At 40.9% G+C, this 21295-nt stretch overlaps 1 protein-coding gene across 1 annotated transcript in view; it reads left to right on the top strand.

The window, feature by feature from the left end:
• The window catches only part of RBL1 (RB transcriptional corepressor like 1), an 83439-nt gene extending 62384 nt beyond the window's left edge, over window positions 1–21055 (top strand). Inside the window, exons 17-22 of the mRNA XM_081097092.1 lie at window positions 8213–8389; window positions 11082–11153; window positions 15373–15463; window positions 16926–17074; window positions 18606–18770; window positions 20237–21055. Of these exons, the coding sequence (XP_080953218.1) occupies window positions 8213–8389; window positions 11082–11153; window positions 15373–15463; window positions 16926–17074; window positions 18606–18770; window positions 20237–20407 (825 nt within the window). The 3' untranslated portion in view covers window positions 20408–21055. The remainder of the gene's footprint in view (window positions 1–8212; window positions 8390–11081; window positions 11154–15372; window positions 15464–16925; window positions 17075–18605; window positions 18771–20236) is intronic.
• Window positions 21056–21295: the final 240 nt, after the last annotated feature.

The following is a 21295-nucleotide window of genomic DNA, read 5'->3' as shown; positions in this document are numbered from 1 at the left end:
AAATCTCTGCTTTCAGTTCTTCTGGATATATACCCAAGAGTGGAATAATAATTCTAAATTTAATATTTTAAAGAAATGCCACCCTAACCGGTTTGCCTCAGTGGATAGAGCGCCGGCCTGCGGACTCAAGGGTCCCAGATTCGATTCTGGTCAAGGGCGTATACCTTGGTTGCAGGCACATCCCCAGTGGGGGGTGTGCAGGAGGCAGCTGATCGATGTTTCTCTCTCATCGATGTTTCTAACTCTCTATCCCTCTCCTTTCCCTCTCCCTTCTTCTCTGTAAAAAAATCAATAAAATATATTTTTTAAAAAAAGAAAGAAATGCCATATTATTTTCCACAGTGACTGTGCCATTTTATATTCCTGCCACATTACACAAGGATTCCAAGTTCCCCACATTCTTGCCAACACTTATTTTCAGGGTTTTTAATAGCGATTCTAATGAGTATGAATTACAGTAGTTTTTATTTGTGTTTCCCTAGTGATTAGTGGTGTTGAGAATCTTTTCATGTCCTTATTGTCTCTGTATATCTTTTTTTAGACAAATGTCTATTCAAGTCCTTTGCCATTCCCCCTCCCCTTTTTTTGTTTTTTTGTTAATCCTCACGCGAGGATATTTTTCCATTGTTTTTTAGAGAGTGGAAAGGAGAGGGAGAGACAGAGAGAGAAAAATACTGATATGAGAGAGACACATCGATCAATTGGTTGCATCCTGCACACACACCCAACCAGGGCCAGGGATCGAGCCTGCAACCCAGGTACATGCCCGTGACCCTAATCAACCCAGGACCCTTCAGTCCCAATGCTCTATCCACTGAGCCAAACCAGCTAAGGCCCTTTTGCCAATTTTTCATTTGAGATTTTTGTTGTTGACTTACAGAAGTTCTTTGTATATTCTGAATAATAATCCCCCATTGAATATATGATTTGCAAATATGTTTTCCCATACTGTAGGTTGCCTTTTCACATGTTGGTCAGGTCCTTGGCTGCACAAAAGTTTTTTATTTTGATGAAGTCCAATTTATCTGTTTTGTTGTCTTCTGTTTTTGGTGCCATATTTAAGAAATTATTGCCCATTTCAAAATCATGAAGTTTTCTCCCTATTTTCTCCTAGCGGTTTTATAGTTTTAGCAATTATATTTAGGTATTTGATCCATTTTAAGTTAATTTTGTATACGGTGTATGGTAAGGATTCCTTTTCATTCTTTTGCATGTGGATATCCAGTTTTCTCAACACCATTTGTTGAAAAGACTGTTCTTTCCCCCATTGAATGATCTTGCACCCTTGTCAGTGCTCATTCAAATATATTTCAGGGCTATTCTGTTTATTGACCTCTTTATGTCTGTTTTATGCCAGTACCATACATTTAATTACTGTAACTTCATAGTAATTTTTGAAATCAGGAAATGTGAGACCTCCAGTTTTTTTCCTTTTCAAGATTATTTGAAATCAGGAAAATTTTGAAATCAGGAAATGTGAGACCTCCAACTTTTTCTTTTTCAAGATTATTTTGAAATCAGGAAAGTTTTGAAACCAGGAAATGTGAGACCTTCAACTTTGTTTTTCTTTTTCACGATTATTTGACATCAGGAAAGTTTTAAAATTAGGAAATGTGAGCCCTCCAACTTTGTTCTTTCTTTTTTTCTTTTTTTTTTCAAGATTATTTGGCTTTTCAGTAACTTGAGATTCCATGAATTTTAGGATTGATTTTTCTATTATTGCAAGAAACATCATAGAGGTTTTCATAGGGGTTGCATTGAATCTACATTGCTTTGAGTAGTGTTAACATCTTAACGTTAAGTCTTCCATCCATGAATATGGGATGTTTTTCCATTTATTTATGTATCTTTTCTATCTTTTAGTAATGTTTTGTAGTTTACAGTGTATAAGCTTTTGCCCACTTGGTTAAGTTTATTTTATTCTTTTTCGTGCTATTATAAATAAAATCATTTTCTTAATTCCATTTTTTGGGTTGTTCATTGCTAGTGATGTAGGAATAAAAGTAATTTCGTGTATTGATTTTATATCATGCAATTTTGTTGATTTATTTATTTATTTTTAATATATTTTTATTGATTTCAGAGAGGAAGGGAGAGGGAGAGGGAAATAGAAACATCAGTGATGAGAGAGAATCATTGATTGGCTCCCTCATGCACGCCCCCTACTGGAGTTCAAGCCCACAGCCCGGGCATGTGCCCTTGACTGGCATTGAACACAGGACCCTTTAGTCCACAGGCGAATGCTCTATCCACTGAACCAAACCAGCTGGAGCTGAATATATTTTTTCTAATAATTTTTTTATGGACTTTTTTAAGGTTTTTCAGTTTTCTACACATAGAGTCATGTAATCTGCAAATGGAGGTGACTTCACTTCTTTTCCAATTTGGATGCCTTTTATTTCTTTTTCTTGCCTAATTGCTCTGACTAGAACTTCCATACTTGTTGAATAGAAGTGCTGAAGTAGGGTATCCTTGTCTTGTTTCTTAGAGGAAAAGCTTTCATTGTTTCACTTTGAGTATATTAGCTATAGATTTTTCATATATGGCATTTATTATGTTTTCTTCTATTCCTTGTTTGTTGAGTGTTTTTATAACATAAGGGTGTTAAATGTTGTCAAATGATTTTTCTGCGTTGAGATGATCATACTTTCTTCATTCTAATAATATAATATATTATACTGATTTTCATGTATTAAACTATCCTTATATTCAAGGAATAAATCCTACATGGTCATAGCATAAGATCCTTTTAGTGTATGCTGTTACATTCAGTTTGCCAGTATTTTTTTAAGGATTTTCACATTACTAATCGAAGAGATATTGGTCTGTAGTTTTCTTATAGTGTCTTTGTGTAACATTAGTATCAGGTAATGTACTTTTAGTCTTTTTAAAAAACATATTTGAGCCCTAGCCAGTTTGGCTTAGTGGATAGAGTGTCGGCCTGCGGACCAAAGGGTCCGGGATGTGATTTCAGAAAAGGGCACATACCTTGGTTGCAGGCTCCTCCCAGCCTGGGCCCTGGTCAGGGCACATGCAAGAGGCAACCAATCGATGTGTTTCTCTCATTGATATTTCTCTCTGCCTTTTCCTCTCTCTTCCACTCTCTCTAAAAATCAATGGGAAAATATCCTCAGGTGAGGATTAAAAACAACAACAACAACAACATATTTGACCTCTTAAGAGAACATTATGATCTTGGTGAGTTGTGTTTAGACTCATATTCATTTGGTTTGATTTACTTTCCTGATAAACTTATGTTTTCTGTCAGCTTATGTTCTTACATAACTTCTTATATAACATAAGCAATTGATCGTCCTCTGTAATTTACTCAAATTCCATTGTGTTATATTGTTTTAGATGGGAGTTTATTGTGGGACAGTTACATCTTAGATCATATGGATAAGCTTAAATTACTTTATTTACATGTATATCAGATATTTGTAAGCAAATATGACTCTACTTAAAAAAATAAAAAATTCCAGAAATGGAAGATAATTCTTCAATCCACAATTAAATGCCTGGCTAGCCCATTCTTAAGAATTGTAAAGAAAAAGAAGGCAATGTTTTTTGTTTTCTTCTTACATTGTGATTAGGGTATAAGACTTTACAATTTTAAGAAATTCATGATTTTCCCAAATTATCTTTTGATGCAACTCTAAGTTTATTTCTTCTAGTCTTTTTTATGATCTTTCTTGAGAGACTTGCCCTTTTTTCTACCTCCCACTGCCTTCTCTACTCTACCCACTACCGCCCACCTCTTATGCCTAAGGCCTGTTTTAAAAACAATTTCAAGTGAAGCCTTTTCCCTATTCATTCCCTATACTTACTGATTTTTTTTTTTTTTTAAGAAAGAAAGGAAGGGAGAGAGAGAGAGAGAAACATTAATTTGTTGTTCCACTTATTTATGCATTCATTGGTTGCTTCTTGTATATGCCCTGACTGGGGATTGAACCCTCAACCTTGGTATATCAGGACAACTCTAACCAACTAAACTACCTGACCAGGGCTTCATTTCCTATTTTTAATTTTCAAAATGGCAAGTTACCGCCATTGATAATGAATCTAAAATTAAGAAAAGTAAGCCTTTATTTCTGAATTTTTAATTCATAATTTATTTCAGAGTCTAGCCTGTCCTTTTTTTCCATTTAATTATAGTTTACTTAATACAGATTAGAAGCTAGAAAAATTTTATCTTAAAGGGAATAGGATATCCATATCTATAATTAATTTAAAATAACCATTTCTTGAATAAATTGCAACTACTAAACATGCTGAACTCGGTGTGATGCTGGTGTTTTATGCCTAACTAGGATTTACTGTGAATTTTGTGTTAGCATCAGAAGCCTCCCAGAATGTGCATATCTTTAAGGCATTGAATGAGCTCTATAAAAGACATAAGAAGTATTACTTAATTATATATTACTATTGGCCCGGTGCACAAATTTGTGCACATTGAAAGGAAATTAATTAGAAGAAACATTTTAATATCGCTATTTGCCCTTTCTCTATAATACAAGTGTCAACCAAATTCATGATCGACAATGACAGATCAAAACACACACGTGCAATTGGCACCAGCAAGAGCTTTATATATATAGATAAACTTGCTTAATTAGACCTGCTTTCTGATTTAGCTAAACTTTTTCCAGCCCAGTGAAGCACCCCAACTTCTCTTTCAGGTAATTATCAGCAACACAGCAGTAAATGTCAACACAAAGCAGATTATTATTGTAGATCACACAGGGAGAACAAAGGGTAAAATATTTAACTGCAGCAGTGCTTGACTATATTCTGCACAGTGAGAAAACCTGAAGTCATTTTCAAGGTCCACCATTTCTTACTTTTCAGTCAGGTCAAGATTCTAAGCTTTCTAAATCTCCGTTTTCCAGCTAATGAAAAGAAAATAGGATTCCATCTAGTCTCCTGTCTAGCTACTCCAGGACTTCTGTGAGGATCAAATGAGATGAGGCACAGGAAAACGCTTCACAGACATTTGGTTAAAGTGTAAAGTGTTTGCCCCTGGCTGTATAGCAAGTTGAGTTCCTGGGCTGAAGAAACTCCAAGGAGGCTAGTCGCTAGGTAGAAGAAGCCTGGCGTTGCTACATGACGTCATTATCTGGTGCCCACAGCCACCCTTCCGGACTGGGCTGGGCTGGGCTGTGGGCCGCATTTTGCGCCATGGGGTCTCGGCAGCATTGGCTGCAATTTGGTGGCCTGTCACTCTGGGATGGTGGTGGGGCCTGTGTCCCACTTGGGGGAAGCTGAGTGTTGCTTTATGGACGCCAGGTCCACAGTGCCGTTTCTCTGTAAATGGCCAGTGCATGTCATGGCAGCTTCTGCATTGAGCGTCTGCCCCCTGGTGGTCAGTGCACGTCATAGTGACCGGTCATGATCAGACATTTAGCATATTAGCCTTTTATATATATAGACTAGAGGCCCGGTGCACAAAAATTTATGCACCCGGGGGCGGGGGTCCCTCAGCCCAGCCTATGCCCTCTTGCAGTCTGGGACCCCTCGGAGGATGTCCACCTGCTGTCTTAGGCCCGCTCTCTGGGGCGTCGGGCCCAAGCTGGCAGTCAGACATCCCTCTGGCAGCCCTTGGGGGATGTCCACTTGCCAGCGGGGAGCAGGTCTAAGCTGCAGTCGGACATCCTTAGTGCTGCTGAGGAGGCGGGAGAGGCTTCCACCACCACCGCTGTACTGGCAGCCATCTGCCTTGCTTGTGGCTGAGCAGAGCTCCCCCTGTGGGAGTGCACTGACCACCAGGGGGCAGCTCCTGCATTGAGCGTCTGCCCTCTGGTGGTCAGTGTGTGTCATTGTGACCAGTCATTCCCAGTCTTTCTGCTGTTAAGGTCAGTTTGCATATTACCCTTTTATTATACCATAGAGGCCTGGTGCACAGGTGGGGGCCGGCTGGTTTGCCCTGACGGGTGTCCCAGGTCAGGGTGGGGGTCCTGCTGGGGTGCCTGGCCAGCCTGGGTGAGGGGTTGATGGCTGTTTGCAGCTGGTCACACCCCCTTCAGAGTTGGGGTCCCCACTGGGGTGCCTGGCCAGCCTGGGTGAGGGGCTGAGGGCTGTTCTCAGGTTGGCCACACCCCGTTAGGGTGGGGGATCCCCACTGGGATGCCTGGCCAGTCTGGGTGAAGGGCTGAGGGCCATTTTCAGGCTGGCCAAGCCCCCCGGCAAAGGAAGCTCCCAGCCTCTCCTTTTTTTCTTTTTTCTTTTTTATTCTGGGATTTATTTACCTTCTGTAATTGAAACTTTGTAACCTTGAGAGGGCTCAGAGCCGGCCAGGGTGGGCGGGAGGGAAGCCTCCTGCTCGCTCCAGCTCCGTGGCCATAGCCAGCTGAAAGCAGGTATCTGGGGTTTATTTATCTTCTATAATTGAAACTTTGTTGCTTTGAGTGGAGCTAAGAGCCGGCAGGAAGCTTGGCTTCCTTAGTCATTGGGGAAACCAAGCCTCCTGGCCGCCATCTTGGTTGGGTTAATTTGCATGTAGTTGCTCTGATTGGCTGGTAGGTGTGGCTTATGGCATAGCAAAGGTACAGTCAATTTGCATGTTTGTCTTTTATTAGTGTAGATTTTTAATCCTAGCCAGGACTGTATCTGATCTATCATGAATGTAAAGTTCTAGCATCTTTCTCACTGCTCTGACCCCAGTAGTTCTAGGAACAAAGAAATGGGATGCAGAAAATGAGTTCCTATGCAATGAATCACAAGTAGCTTTGGAGTCACCCACTTGTCTCTCTATTAGAGTAGTATATTGGATAACTTACATTTGTTTTTAAGTTCTGATTTGTGGATTTCACCCCCTGCCAAAGATACTTTTCTGTAAGTGATGCCTTACTCTTTTTCATGAACATTTAAATTTAAAGACTTGGGCATAGTCTCGTTTAGGAATACCACAGCAGGGTTACCAATCCTTAAAACAATAAAACATGCTTCTAAGATTATTAGAAACCATTTTAGAATCTTGCAAGATCTTCTGGTCATTTGCATTAGTGTCAATTCATATAATGACCGTATATGTGTGTGTATAAATACAGTATATATATATACAGTATATATATATACAGTATATATATATATAAAAGGTTCAGAGCATTGCACTGAATTTATTCTGACATACTTAAAAATAACAAAAAGAAAAAAGGTTTCTCATTTAACATTCCTTTCATGTGTTCATAAAAACAATGTAGACTATATGGGAAATTCTTTAAATGGTTTTACTTTCTGACTCATTTTTCAAGTCAAACATTGATTTTAGTTCTTTACTTTCTGACATTGTAGGTTTTCTAGCAATTTTACCTGAAACAAAAAAAATAGACTTCTGAACACTTGAAAAATTATGTATTCATAATGCTTGTAATGCAGGTAAATTCTGCATTGTAGTGTTTCTTACTTGATATAGATGGCAGCATAAAGCGGTGGAAGACATCTTTTAAAAATAATTGTTAAGGTGCCCGGGTTGATGTGGCTCAGTTGGTTGGGCATTGCCCAGTGCACCAAAATGTTGCCAGTTCAATTGCTGCTCAGGGCACATGGCTGGGTTACGGGCCTAATCCCTGGTGGGGGCATGCACGAGGCAGCTGGTAGATGTTTCATTCTCACATTGATGTTTCTCTCTCTCCCTCCCTCCTTCCCTCCCTCCCTACCTCCCTCTCCCATCCTCTCTTTAAAAATCAATAAAAAATTTTTAAAATTGTTTAAATAAAAAATAAAGTAGGGTGGTTGCCATCTTATAATAATAATTTTAAAGGTAGTTTCTTAAAGAGGATTTTGTTTTAATTTATATCCTTCTGCCATAGCAGTGAACTAGTACTATAGAACAGAAATTTTATATAATTTAAGGTATCGACTGCCTAGGTCAGCCATGGGCAAACTACGGCCCGCGGGCCGGATCGGCCCGTTCAGCTGTCCTATCCGGCCCATGGAGCCAAAAGAGCGGAGGGTTCTCTTGCTCTCCCCTCCGCTCCTTCACCAGCAGCAGTGTTAACATGTATTAGTTCACACAAACACTCCATCCATGCTTTTGTTCCGGCCCTCCGGTCCAGTTTAAGAACCCATTGTGGCCCTCAAGTCAAAAAGTTTGCCCACCCCTGGCCTAGGTGCTTGATAGTCTTGACATGAAAGCCCATGTTCATGGTAAGGCATAAATTTAAGAAATTTTTACTTGTTTTTTTTTGCATCAATGTTCTACCTTCCATCTCAGGTTTATCATTTGGCAAGTGTACGCTTACGTGATTTATGTTTAAAACTGGATGTTTCAAATGAGTTACGAAGGAAGATATGGACGTGTTTTGAATTTACTTTAGTTCACTGCCCTGACCTAATGAAAGACAGACATTTGGATCAGCTCCTCCTTTGTGCCTTTTACATCATGGCAAAGGTAATGTATACGTTGGGGGTAGTTCTTGGCCCTAGTTGCATGAGGTGAAACACTGTTGAACTTGATTCTTGGTTTACCTTAAGTGCTATAAGCTAACAGTGGCCATCATCATTGATTAAGTAGTAAATTCCAGCTACTATATCTAGTCTCTGGATTCTCCATTTAGTTTTATAATAATCAGCCTTCCCACTTCATAAGTATATATTGGTTGTAAAGAAGTTGGGAGCCAAAACCGGTTTGGCTCAGTGGATAGAGCGTCGGCCTGCGGACTGAAAGGTCCCGGGTTCGATTCCGGTCAAGGGCATGCACCTGGGTTGGAGGCACATCCCCAGTGGGGGATGTGCAGGAGGCAGCTGATCGATGTTTCTCTCTCATCGATGTTTCTAACTCTATCTCTTTCCCTTCCTCTCTGTAAAAAATCAATAAAATACATTTAAAAAAAAAAAAGAAGAAGTTGGGAAAGGTCTTAGAGACTATTTGTAGTAAAGTAGCTCTCCCTATTATTAATGTGGCAACACCATTTTCACGCCCATCCCTGTGATACCTCTAATCTGGTACTTTAAGGTAACATGATCATTACATTGTAGGCGAATAACTGAGGCCCAGAGCTGAGCAAAGTTACATAATATATAGCAACCTAGGATCTCCTGATTCATAATTTAGTGTAAAATAGCTTCTATAACATTTCTTTCCAGTGATTTACTGTGCCACTTAATGTGAAGAACATTTACTCTCTAATTGCTACATCATGTTTTAGGTTATGAAATCACATATCTTGCTTTTTAAATTTCTGATGTATCTGAAACAGTCATCTGTAACTTTGGTCTTGACTGTATTGGCCACGCTGGCCATCCTAACACACGTACATAGTTAAGACCTCATTTTTAAGCTTTTTGAGGTAGAGGACATGTTTTCAAATTCCTTAGTGGCACCTGTTTCACAATGCCTCACAAAGTAGATATTAATAAATGTTATTAACTAACTAGAGGCCTAGTGTACAAAAATTTGTGCACTCGGGGGGGGGGTGTCCCTCAGCCCAGCCTGGACCCCTCAGGGGATGTCCACCTGCTGGCTTAGGCCCGCTCCCTGGGGAATCGGGCCTAAGCTGGCAGTCAGACATCCCTCTGGCAGCTTGGGAGCCCTCGGGGAATGTCCACTTGCCAGCGGGGAGCAGGCCTAAGCTGCAGTCGGACATCCTTAGTGCTGCTGAGGAGGCAGGAGAGGCTCCCACCACCACCACTGCGCTGGCAGCCATCAGCCGGGTTTGTGGCTGAGCAGAGCTCCCCCTGTGGGAGCGCACTGACCACCAGGGGGCAGCTCCTGCATTGAGCATCTGCCCCCTGGTGGTCAATGTTTGTCATAGTGACCCATCATTCCCAGTCGTTCTGCTATTAGGGTCAATTTGCATATTACCCTTTTATTATATAGGATAGAGGCCTGGTGCACAGGTGGGGGCCAGCTGGTTTGCCCTGAAGTGTGTCCCAGGTCAGGGTGGGGGTCCCGCTTGGGTGCCTGGCCAGCCTGGGTGAGGGGCTGATGGCTGTTTGCAGGCTGGCCAAGCCCCCCAGCGGGGACCTTCATCCCATGGGGGTGTGGCCAGCCTGAGTGAGGGGCTGAGGGCCATTTTCAGGCTGCCCATAGCCCCTTCACGGTGGGGGAGTCCCGCTGGGGTGCCTGGGTGAGGGGCTGATGGCTGTCCTCAGGCTGAGCATGCTCCCCAGCGACCCAAGCTCCCAGCCTCTCCTTTTTTTCTTTTTTTCTGGGGTTTATTTATCTTCTATAATTGAAACTTTGTAACTTTGATTGGAGCCCAGGACCGGCCAGGGCATGCAGGAAGCTTGGCTTCCTCTTTCGCCAGGGGCAACCCAAGCCTCCTGCTCACTCCAGCTCTGTGGCCGCCTCCATCTTAGTTGGGTTAATTTGCATACTCGCTCCTGATGGGCTTGTGGGTGTGGCTTGAGCGTAGCAGAGGGATGGTTAATTTGCATGTTTCTCTTATTATATAGGATCATTTGTGTTTTTCAGAGAACTATCAGAGTTCAAGCTTTGCCATTTCTAGCTCAGCATTATGGAGAACGGGTTAAGTGCTAATGCACAGTAAAGCAGAGAAAAAGAGTAATTTAAGTGAACTTTATTGATAACAAATAGACTAGAAGGTATTCCTTTATGGATCACTAATCCATTTTCTACCTTTTAGCCACCATTTGTCTTTTCAGTGTAAGCATTAGAAGCTATACAGTCTGTCCTGTATAGCTATTAAAAGCCTAATTCTATGATAACCATTCATTTTTATTGTGTGTCAACACAAGACATTTTCTGTCATTTAGTATGTAGTTAATTTACTTTTAAATACTTAAAAACTAATAAAACTGGAGAGTGTAAGGGATTCAACAGATCTGGGTTTTCTTATATCATTCTTTTTACAAAGAAAGACTATTTTCAGTAAAGTTATACCATAGCAGTCTTGGTGCTTTTGATTAATGAAACTATTAGCTGAGTCCCCACAGGCCACAAAGGCTGAACTTTAAAGGTAGTAAAAATCATATACGGTAGTGGTTTTTAGTCATGGACTGGCCTAGGGTTAATGGCTTTCTGCAAGACTGCTCTCAATCCCAGTCTATAATTGAAGTGTTTGTTCAGGGCCATTTTTCTTTTAGGAACAGTTGATAAATGCAGTTTTTCTTTTCTTTAGGTAACAAAAGAAGAAAGAACTTTTCAAGAAATCATGAAAAGTTATAGGAATCAGCCCCAAGCTAATAGTCACGTGAGTTATATTATTTTTCTTCTTGTCCAAAAATAGACTTGTACTATTTTTCTGATGAAAAGTCATAGAAAAGGTAAGCTTCTTTTATAGTTTTACTGTACTTTAGATTTGTTGGTTTAATAGATCTCATTATATTCAAGAGACAGTTTTGTAGAAGCTGAGAAATTAGCTGTTCCTGACTCATGCATATATTTGCATATACTTCTCACATGCTTTCTTTTTTCTTTTTTTTTTTAAATATATTTTATTGATTTTTTACAGAGAGGAAGGGAGAGAGATAGAGAGCTAGAAACATCGATGAGAGAGAAACATCGATCAGCTGCCTCCTGCACATCTCCCACTGGGGATATGCCCGCAACCCAGGCACATGCCCCTGACCGGAATCGAACCTGGGACCCTTCAGTCCGCAGGCCGACGCTCTATCCACTGAGCCAAACCGGTTTCGGCGCACATGCTTTCTTATTCCATTTGTTAATCTGTTAAGTGGGGACATTTTTCACTAGAATATTTAATGAAAAAAATATATTTATTCTTTAATTGTATATGATTTGAATCTCTGATGATGTTTACATCCAGTGAAATTTGAGAATTTATTAACTTAAATTCATCTTCTAAGAATCTTAATGTTTGTATCTTTGAAGAGATGTTAAGCATCTCTGATAATGTTATAACCATGGGTGAGAATCCTGTACAACTTTTCAGTCATCCTATTAATAAAAGCCTATGTGGTCATGACACCCTCATGCCGTAACGAGCGATCACCAGGAGGCTGCATGCACAGTGTGCGCGCGTGCGGGTGGACAGGGGCTTGACGCTGCATGCATGGCATGGAGACGGGTCCCGTAGCTCTGGCCTACCTCTTTGGGGCAATCCATTGAGGGGCCCCGGATGTGTGGGTTGGGCCTCCCTTTTTGGGGCAATCGATTGTGAGGCTCCCACACTTTGAGAGGGCACAGGCCAGGCTGGGAGACGACACCCCACCCCCCCCCCAGTGCATGAATTTTGTGCACCGGGCCTCTAGTGGAAATATAAAATGTTAGCGTAGTGGTCTGGCACATAGTAAGCATTAATGACTGTTAGATCCATATTATTATTGTTATTATAGCTGAGAAAACAGGGTTGGTTTACTTTAAAACCATTCAAGAGCTTGGTTGTTCTGCTCTAAGAGAGCCTAATGGCCTCTTCTCTGGCCCCCATGATCTGCTATCTGAGAAAGAAAGGTGGTGGCCCAGATATCTCAGGTGGGAGTACTAGTAGTGATATTCCCTTCTAGGAGAGCCCCAACAGTAGTTTCACTTCTTTACTTAAGGCCCCAAATAGTGAGTGATTTACAAATATTAGAAGAGCCAAGTACAAGTGTTTGTTATATACTATGACAGGCCAAGCATTTCTGGGCCTCTTCAGAAAAACCCCTCAGGAACAGAGCCAAAAGAGGTCCAGATTGTCTTTAAAGATCATTAAGATAAACTTACTGTGTGTCAAAATGAGCCAAGCCAGAGTTCCCTAAATGTCTTTTAAATACTAGTCCCGCCCTGACTGTTTGGCTCAGTGGCTAGAGTGTCGGCCTGTGGACTGAAGAGTCCCAGGTTCGATTCCGGTCAGGGGCATGTACCTTGGTTGCGGCCACTTCCCCAGGGTGGGGGGGGGGGGGTGAAGGGGGCAGCTGATGGATGTTTCTCTCTCATGGATGTTTCTAACTCTCTGTCCCTCTCCCTTCCTCTCTGTTAAAAGTAAATAAAAAGTAAATAAATAAATAAACAAACAAATAAATACTAGTCCCCATCGGATGAGGGAGAAATGGTTCATGCCTATTGGCTATCTTGGAGGTAGGAAAGAGTTTCGGGGCAGGAACGAAACAAATTTTCATGTGTCCATCTGAAAGGAGATGGGAATGGGATGAGAGCAGGAAAACAAGCCCCAGTGAGAGTAAATTGGTTCTCAGGTAAGGAGTTAAAAAGGATGAAGGGAGAACCAAGATGGCGGCATACGTAAACACCGGAGAATGCTGCCTCGCACAACCACTTCAAAAATACAACTAAAAGATGGAACAGACATCGCCCAGAACCACAGGAAAGCTGGCTGAGGGGAAATTCTTCAACTAGAAGGAAAGAGAACAGCATATGAGACTCAGAGGAGGCGCAGTGCGGAAAATACAAAGGTGCGGAGGTGCACGCGGAGCGGGCTGGTGGCTGAGGGCGCGGTTGTCGTTTTCAATCAGGAGGGAGTCTCAGGCTCTGAGCTCCAATTCCGGGCGAGTCTCAGGGACCCAGACTCAAACGGGAGAAGCGGGACTGTCGGGCATCGGTCGGAACGCGAGGGCAGCTTTCTCTCCGAGGTTTGCAGCGGTTGCTGGGACTCTGAGAGGCAGAGCCTCTGGGGACGGGGCTGAGAGCAGCCATAACTGCTCCCTCCACCCGCCGTGTAGATCCCCTGGGACCTGCCCCGCCCAAGCCCTCCACAGAGCCATTTGCCGGATAGCCTCAGGCAAACACTAGATTAGCACCTCCCCAGAGGACAGAAGTTTTCCCACTGCAGACACAGCTGACTCTCACAGCCAGTTGGCCTGGAGGTCAAATCCCCCCAGTATTAACTACAACAATCAAGGCTTAACTACAACAAGACTGCACACAAAGACCACTAGGGGGTGCACCAAGAAAGCATAAAAAAATACGGAGACAAAGAAACAGGACAAAAATGTCAATGGAAGATATAGAGTTCAGAACCAAACTTTTAAGGTCTCTCAAGAACTGTCTAGAAGCCGCCGATAAACTTAATGAGATCTACAAGAAATCTAATGAGACCCCCGATGTTATGATAAAGAACCAACTAGAAATTAAGCATACACTGTCTGAAATAAAGAATACTATACGGACTCCCAACAGCAGACCAGAGGAGCGCAAGAATCAAGTCAAAGATTTGAAATGTGAAGAAGCAAAAAACACCCAACCGGCAAAGCAAAATGAAAAAAGAATCCGAAAATACGAAGATAGTGTAAGGAGCCTCTGGGACAGCTTCAAGTGTACCAACATCAGAATTATAGGGGTGCCAGAAGAAGAGAGAGAGCAAGATATTGAAAACCTGTTTGAAGAAATAATGACAGAAAACTTCCCCTGCCTGGTGAAAGAAATAGACTTACAACTCCAGGAAGCGCAGAGAACCCCAAACAAAAGGAATCCAAAGAGGACCACACCAAGACACATCATAATTAAAATGCCAAGAGCAAAAGACAAAGAGAGAATCTTAAAAGCAGCAAGAGAAAGAAACTCAGTTACCTACAAGGGAATACCCATACGACTGTCAGCTGATTTCTCAACAGAAACTTTGCAGGCCATAAGGGAGTGACAAGAAATATTCAAAGTGATGAGTGCCAAGAACCTACAACCAAGATTACTTTATCCAGCAAAGCTATCATTCAGAATTGAAGGTCAGATAAAGAGCCTCACAGATAAGGAAAAGCTAAAGGAGTTCATCACCACTAAACCAGTATTATATGAAATGCTGAAAGGTATCCTTTAAGAAGAAGAAGAGGAAAAAGGTAAAGATACAAATTATGAACAACAAATATGCATCTATCAACAAGTGAATCCAAGAATCAAGTGAATAAATAATCTGATGAACAGAATGAACTGCTGATTATAATAGAATCAAGGACATAGAAAGGGAATGGACTCACTATTCTTGGGGGGGAAAGGGGTGTGGGAGATGTGGGAAGAGACTGGACAAAAATCGTGCACCTATGGATGAGGACAGTGGGTGGGGAGTGAGGGCGGAGGGTGGGGTGGGAACTGGGAGGAGGGGAGTTATGGGGGGGAAAAAAGAGGAACAAATGTAATAATCTGAACAATAAAGATTTAATAAAAAATAAATTAAAAAAAAAAAGGAAGAACAAGTTCATATTTTTGAAGTTATTTTATTTGGCAAAACCTGCTCATCAGTGTTTAGTTGCTATTTATGTACCTAACTCTTCTGTTAGCATTGTAAACTCCTACAAGGGCATATTTTAGATGTAGGCTCAGAATTTGCTTCAGTATTCCCTCTTCTAAGATGTTTGTTATAACCTGCATTTATCAGACTAATAACATCTTCCTCTTGATTGATGATCACCCTTACAGACAAATACTTTTTAATTAGCTTGATATTTTGTTATTCTTATTTTGGTTTGGCTTAATCTGTGCCTTTTTGTGACTTAGCAGACCTTTTTTCCCCCCCTGACTTATAGGTCTATAGAAGTGTACTGTTGAAAAGTATTCCAAGAGAAATTGTGGCTTATAATAAAAAAGTAAATGGTGATTTTGAAATGACCGATTGTGGTAAGTTGCCCAATTTAACATTCTATAGGTAATATACCTTTGATTACATTGTACACAATACTAGAGGCCCGTTGCAGGAAGATTCCTGCAAGAATAGGGCTTCTGCAGCGTGCTTCCTTCTCCCCTGCCTCGCTCCCTCCCTTCTCCATCGCTTCGCTCCTTCCCATCTCTGCTACCTCATTCCCTTCCATGTCCACTGCCTCAGCTCTGCTCTCGTCTCCATTCCCTCCGCTGCCATTTTGCTCCCTTTTGCAGCCCTTGGCTTCCTTCTACACTGTCTTCAGTCTTCGCTCTGGGTCGGGTCACACACGGGACGCCCGGATGGCGGCCTGGCGGGCTGGCGGATCACTACTGTCCTGCCCCGCCACCCCAGGTCAGGTCACAGATAGCAGGCCTGGATGGCAGCGGGGCAGGCGGCAGATAGTGCTGTCCCGCCCTGCCTGCAGTATGCAAATTTAACAGCCATCTTTGTTGAGTTAATTTGCATACTCTTCTGGTTGGCTGATGGGCGTAGTGAAGGTACGGTCAATTAGCATCTTTGTCTTTTATTAGTGTAGATAGTGAATGCCAGGCAGCATGGATTCAATGATATAGGTGATCAACTGCCTCCTGCATGCCCCCTGCTGGGGATTGAGCCCACAATCCAGGCATGTGCCCTTGACCGGAATCAAACCTGGGACCCTTGAGTCCACAGGCCGATGCTCTATCCGCTGAGCCAAACCAGCTAGGGCTGCCTTACCTTAGAGTCTTTCCACCTTTCTGCAATGGGAATATATGCAGGCCCTTTAGCTAAACCCCAATCCAAGGCTAGTGCTTCTCTAAGAATGACAGTGAGTTCAGAGAGTTGGTTAGAGCATCATCATAATACATCAAGGTTGTAGGTTCTATCCCTGGTCAGGATACATACAAGAATCAACCAATGAATGCATAGATAAGTGGAACAACAAACTGATGTTTCTTTTAAATCAATAAATTTTTTTAAAGCTGTGTTATTGATTTCAGAGAGAAGAAGGGAGAAGGAGAGAGGGATAGAAACGTCAATGGTGAGAGAGAATCATTGATCCGTTGCCTCACCCAAGGGATCAATCCTGCAACCCGGGCATATGCCCTGACTGGGAATTGAACCTTGACCCCCTGGTTCATGGGTCACACTCAACCACTAAGTCACACCAGCTGGGCTCAAATCAATAAATTTAAAAATATTTTTTTAAAGGTATCTAAAGAAAAGTGTATCTAGAGAAAAGAGTACCACGTTAAGTTTACATGTTTGTATTTCTCAAGATTTCAATTTAATTTATGCATAATAATTGTAGATTTCTGAACCTTTTCTGAAAACATTGATTGCTTTACATAAAGATGTGTCTACTTGATTTTTTTTATATTGTAGAGAGAGTTATAATTTAAATAATTGACTTACATATTAAAGTAGTATATCTATCACAACATTGAATTCTTTTAACAGACTTGGAAGATATTACAAAAACACCTGATTGTTCCAGTGCACCAGTGAGAGAGGAAAGGGGCGATCTTATCAAATTTTACAATACAATATATGTAGGAAGAGTGAAGTCATTTGCATTGAAATATGACTTGTCAAATCAGGACCATATGGTACGTTTTATATTTTATTGCTTTATTAATATCTTAGTCATAGTTAGATTATTATGAGTTTATTTTGCTAGATAAGTATTTCACTGATGTATTATATAGGAAAAAATATACTAGTAATCACAAAGTGATTAAGGCTGTGAAACAGCAGAGACCAGAGGAAAACATCGAAATTTAATCCATACTATCATTATGTTGCTAGAAATTATGTATACATATGGGCAAGGACTAGATGCGAACAGGAAAAAAATTTTTTTTAATATGTTTTTATTGATTTCAGAGAGGAAGGAGAGGGAGAGAGAGATAGAAACATCAGTGATGAGAATCATTGATCAGCTGCCTCCTGCATGCTCCCTACTGGGGAGTGAGCCCCCAACCCAGGCATGTGCCCTTGACCAGAATCGAACCCAGGACTCTGCAGCCTGCAGGCCAACACTCTATCAACTGAGCCAAACTGGCTAGGGCAAAACAAAACAAAAAAAATTTAGTATGGTAACTGTTCTCTTGTTTTTTATTTCTATTGTTGTATTAATGAAATAAATGTGTTTCGCAAAATAAAGAGGAAAGGATATAGATAGGCCTGAATTATAAATAGAGGCAGTGCTAAGAAATTTTTATGCAAATCCTAGCTTTAGCAGTCGAACCAGTTTGTGAAAGTAGTATTACCAGTATAAAACCAACTTGATTCCCAATAGATAAGACTTTAGTTTTAAGAAAGAGGGACATAGTAGAAGCTATACCCAGCCAGTAGCCATGTACGTTTCTCTGTGTGTCTCTTTACATTTCTGTTCTTATTCCTTCCAAGGAATATGCTTTCTATCTGTCCTCAGAGGCCATGACTACTCATCCTAAAGTTCTAGCTCCCATCATATGCTATGCTTTTGAATATCTCTATCATCAGCCAATTGCAACTAATTTTATTAGCTTCAAGATGAAAATGAGTAATAATTAAGGAACCATCTTTATTCTTGAGAAGGAAACATTGTAACAAATATTAAAGAAAAGTACAGACTCAGCTCACCAAACTCTATTTCTCTTTTTCCCTAAATCTTTTGTGTTTTATTATAAAGTTTTAATATTTCATTAACAGATTTGTTCTATGTTGAACTGAGCCTTCTGGCACATAGAATTCTCCACCTCTCTTTTATGCTCTCTACTATTGCTTTGGCTGTGGGTATGTGTGTGTTGAGAGAGATTTTTTGTTGTAAGTATTAGGACATTGATTATTTTTTGCCCCTACTTTCTGAGAATGGATGTGGGGTTCCTATACTCTTGGCTTAGTGTTGCTGGTGTCTTACCCAGAATTCTTCAGGGTTTCCTGAAAGATCCAGGAAAATACATTTTAGTTTCTCTCTTTAATTGTGGAAAAATAAGGGGTAATGGACCATTTCTTTGCTTTTATTCAGCCATAAATAAGTTCCTACAATATAACTGACTCCCACCTAGGAGATGCCAGTAAGAATAAAAATATGGTGGAATTCCAAAAAGAAAGAAAACTTTTATCTTAAAACAACTGACTTTTGGGTTATTTCAGATGGAAGCTCCACCACTCTCTCCTTTTCCACATATTAAGCAACAGCCCGGCTCACCACGCCGAATTTCCCAACAGCACTCTGTTTATGTTTCCCCACACAAGAATGGGTCAGGCCTTACGCCAAGGACTGCTCTGCTGTATAAGTTCAATGGCAGCCCTTCTAAGGTACGGTACACAAAAACTTTACTGCAAAACAACTTATGTACATTTGTTAAAAATTGGATTTCACATTACCAGTTAGTAATTTTTAATCTGCTCTCTCTGTTTTGAATAGTTACTAGTAATAAATATGAACTGATACTATGGCAAATTTCCTGTGAACAAGAGCATTGTATTCAGTTGAGGTAGTTTAATCCATTACTATTGACATGGTATTGGAGGAGTTCAGTGTGAAGAGTCATGTGTCTTCCTGCTCAAGCTTAATCTTGAGGAGGGGCCACCAGTAATGCAACACCTGTTAGTGGTCAGAAATGGGGAACATTAAGTTTAAAGAAAGGCTTTGAAAGTGAAAGCTCATTTGGTGGATGATAACAAGGATAGTAAAGTCTGAAAAGAGGCCTCCTCTTATTTACATTGACAGCTCTGTTATCTCTCTTTATCCTGTACCATGATGAAGATGTGACTGGGACATGATTGCTGTTTTTTTTATATTTGAAGGGCTATCAAGGAGATATGTTCAGTATGTCTCCAGAAGCCAGAATCACTGCCAACTGCAAAAAATTGTACTGGGACAGATTGTAACTCAATCCAAATACAAGGGCAGCTCCTTAACTCATGACTTTCTCATTCAGTTCCACAAACATCTGTTGAGTTTTTACTATACTTAGCAACAAAACACCAAGATAGAGCACCTCACAGATTTACATTTCCTCTTCTTAGAAGTCGATTTCCCATAAGGATGTTTAGAAGATGCATGAAATCAAAGATGGCACCAACTGATTTCTAAGGCAATGATTTCAAAACATGGGTCAGGATCACCTGCGGAGCTTGTTGAAGACAAGATACCTGTCCCATAGACCTACTGAGTCACAAAACTTTGGCAGTTAGCTCTACACAATTGTGATGCACAGCTTTTAGGAAACACTTCTGTAATGCCTTGCTATTGAGAGTGTGGATTTCAGACCAGCAACATCAGCATCACTTGGGAGCATTTTCGAAATGTAAGCTGAGGCATCACACTAGCCCTACTGAATCTGAGTCTGTATTTTTAACAAGATCCCCAGATGATTAGTAGGTACATAAAATTTCAAAAGCATTGCTTTAAGAGGAGGACCTCAAACTATAGGGAGCATCAGAATCAACTGGAGGGGTGAAACAGATTGCTAGGCCCCACCCCCCAACATTTGAGTCACTAGGATGAGGCATGAGAATTTGCATTTCTAATATATTCCTAGATGCTTCTGCTGCATCTGTTCTGTGTTCACACTGGGAACTACTGCTATAAGGTAAATCGTTTTTTAAAAAAACTCCTGAAAAGATTAGTTATAATTACCCTTATTCAGTTAACCTTGAGTATAAAAAAATAATCTTTACCCCAGCAGAATAGAGGGCAGGAAAAAGCAGTTAGCTTCGTTCTTTGGTGCTAGTTCCCTTTTCCCCTTTGCTCATGCATGTCCTCTATTTTTGCACAGAGTTTGAAAGATATCAACAACATGATAAGGCAAGGTGAACAGAGAACCAAGAAGCGAGCAATAGCCATTGATGGTGATGCAGAATCACCTGCCAAACGCCTCTGTCAAGAAAATGATGATGTTTTACTTAAAAGACTACAAGATGTTGTCAGTGAAAGAGCAAACCATTAGTGCCTTTCCTGTTTTTGTGATAAAAGCACTTTCAGGTTGTTTTGCATAAAGTTGGGGCTCTATCCTTCAGAACTTTCAACCTTGTATATGGTAAATATCACTGAATTATAAGAAAAATTGCACGAAAATTATACACTTTTTTTTTTAACATTCATGCAAAATGTAGTTGACAGATGTATTTTTTTTTAAAAATATATTTTATTGATTTTTTTACAGAGAGGAAGGGAGAGAGATAGAGAGTTAGAAACATCGATGAGAGAGAAACATCGATCAGCTGCCTCCTGCACATCTCCCACTGGGGATGTGCCCGCAACCCAGGTACATGCCCTTGACCGGAATCGAACCTGGGACCTTTCAGTCCGCAGGCCGACGCTCTATCCACTGAGCCAAACCGGTTTTGGCAAGAGATGTATTTTGAGTTGGATTAGAAAGGAATGTTTTTGCCCTAGCTGATTTGGCTCAGTGGATAGAGCGTTGGCCAGGGGACTGAAGGGTCTGGGGATCGATTCCAGTCAAGAGCATATGCCTCGTTTGCAGGCTCGATCCCCAATTGATGTGTCTCTTTCATATCCATATTTCTCTCTCTGTCTCTCCCCCTCCCTTCCACTCTCTCTAAAATCAATGGAAAAATATCCTTGGGTGAGGATCAACAACAAAAAGGAAAGAAAGGAATGTTTTAAGTGCCTTTAAACATATTAATAGTCCTAGAATTTTTTAAATGCTTGTTCCTTGGATTCGTTTTTAAGATGAAGTAAGGAGAAATCTAATTTTTAGCTTACTTTTTAAAATAATCAAATGTCTCCTCCTTCTGTGCTTTGTAATATGAGGGTCAATAGTCTATTTTTGGTAAACATACTTTGAGATATTTGTGTTCTCAATTTCATATTG

This window comes from Myotis nattereri (genome assembly GCF_964212035.1).
Source record: "Myotis nattereri genome assembly, chromosome: 8".
In the NCBI taxonomy this organism is placed as follows: domain Eukaryota; kingdom Metazoa; phylum Chordata; class Mammalia; order Chiroptera; family Vespertilionidae; genus Myotis; species Myotis nattereri.
Note: the sequence above shows the minus strand (reverse complement) of the source record. Positions and strands in the feature narration are given on the sequence as shown.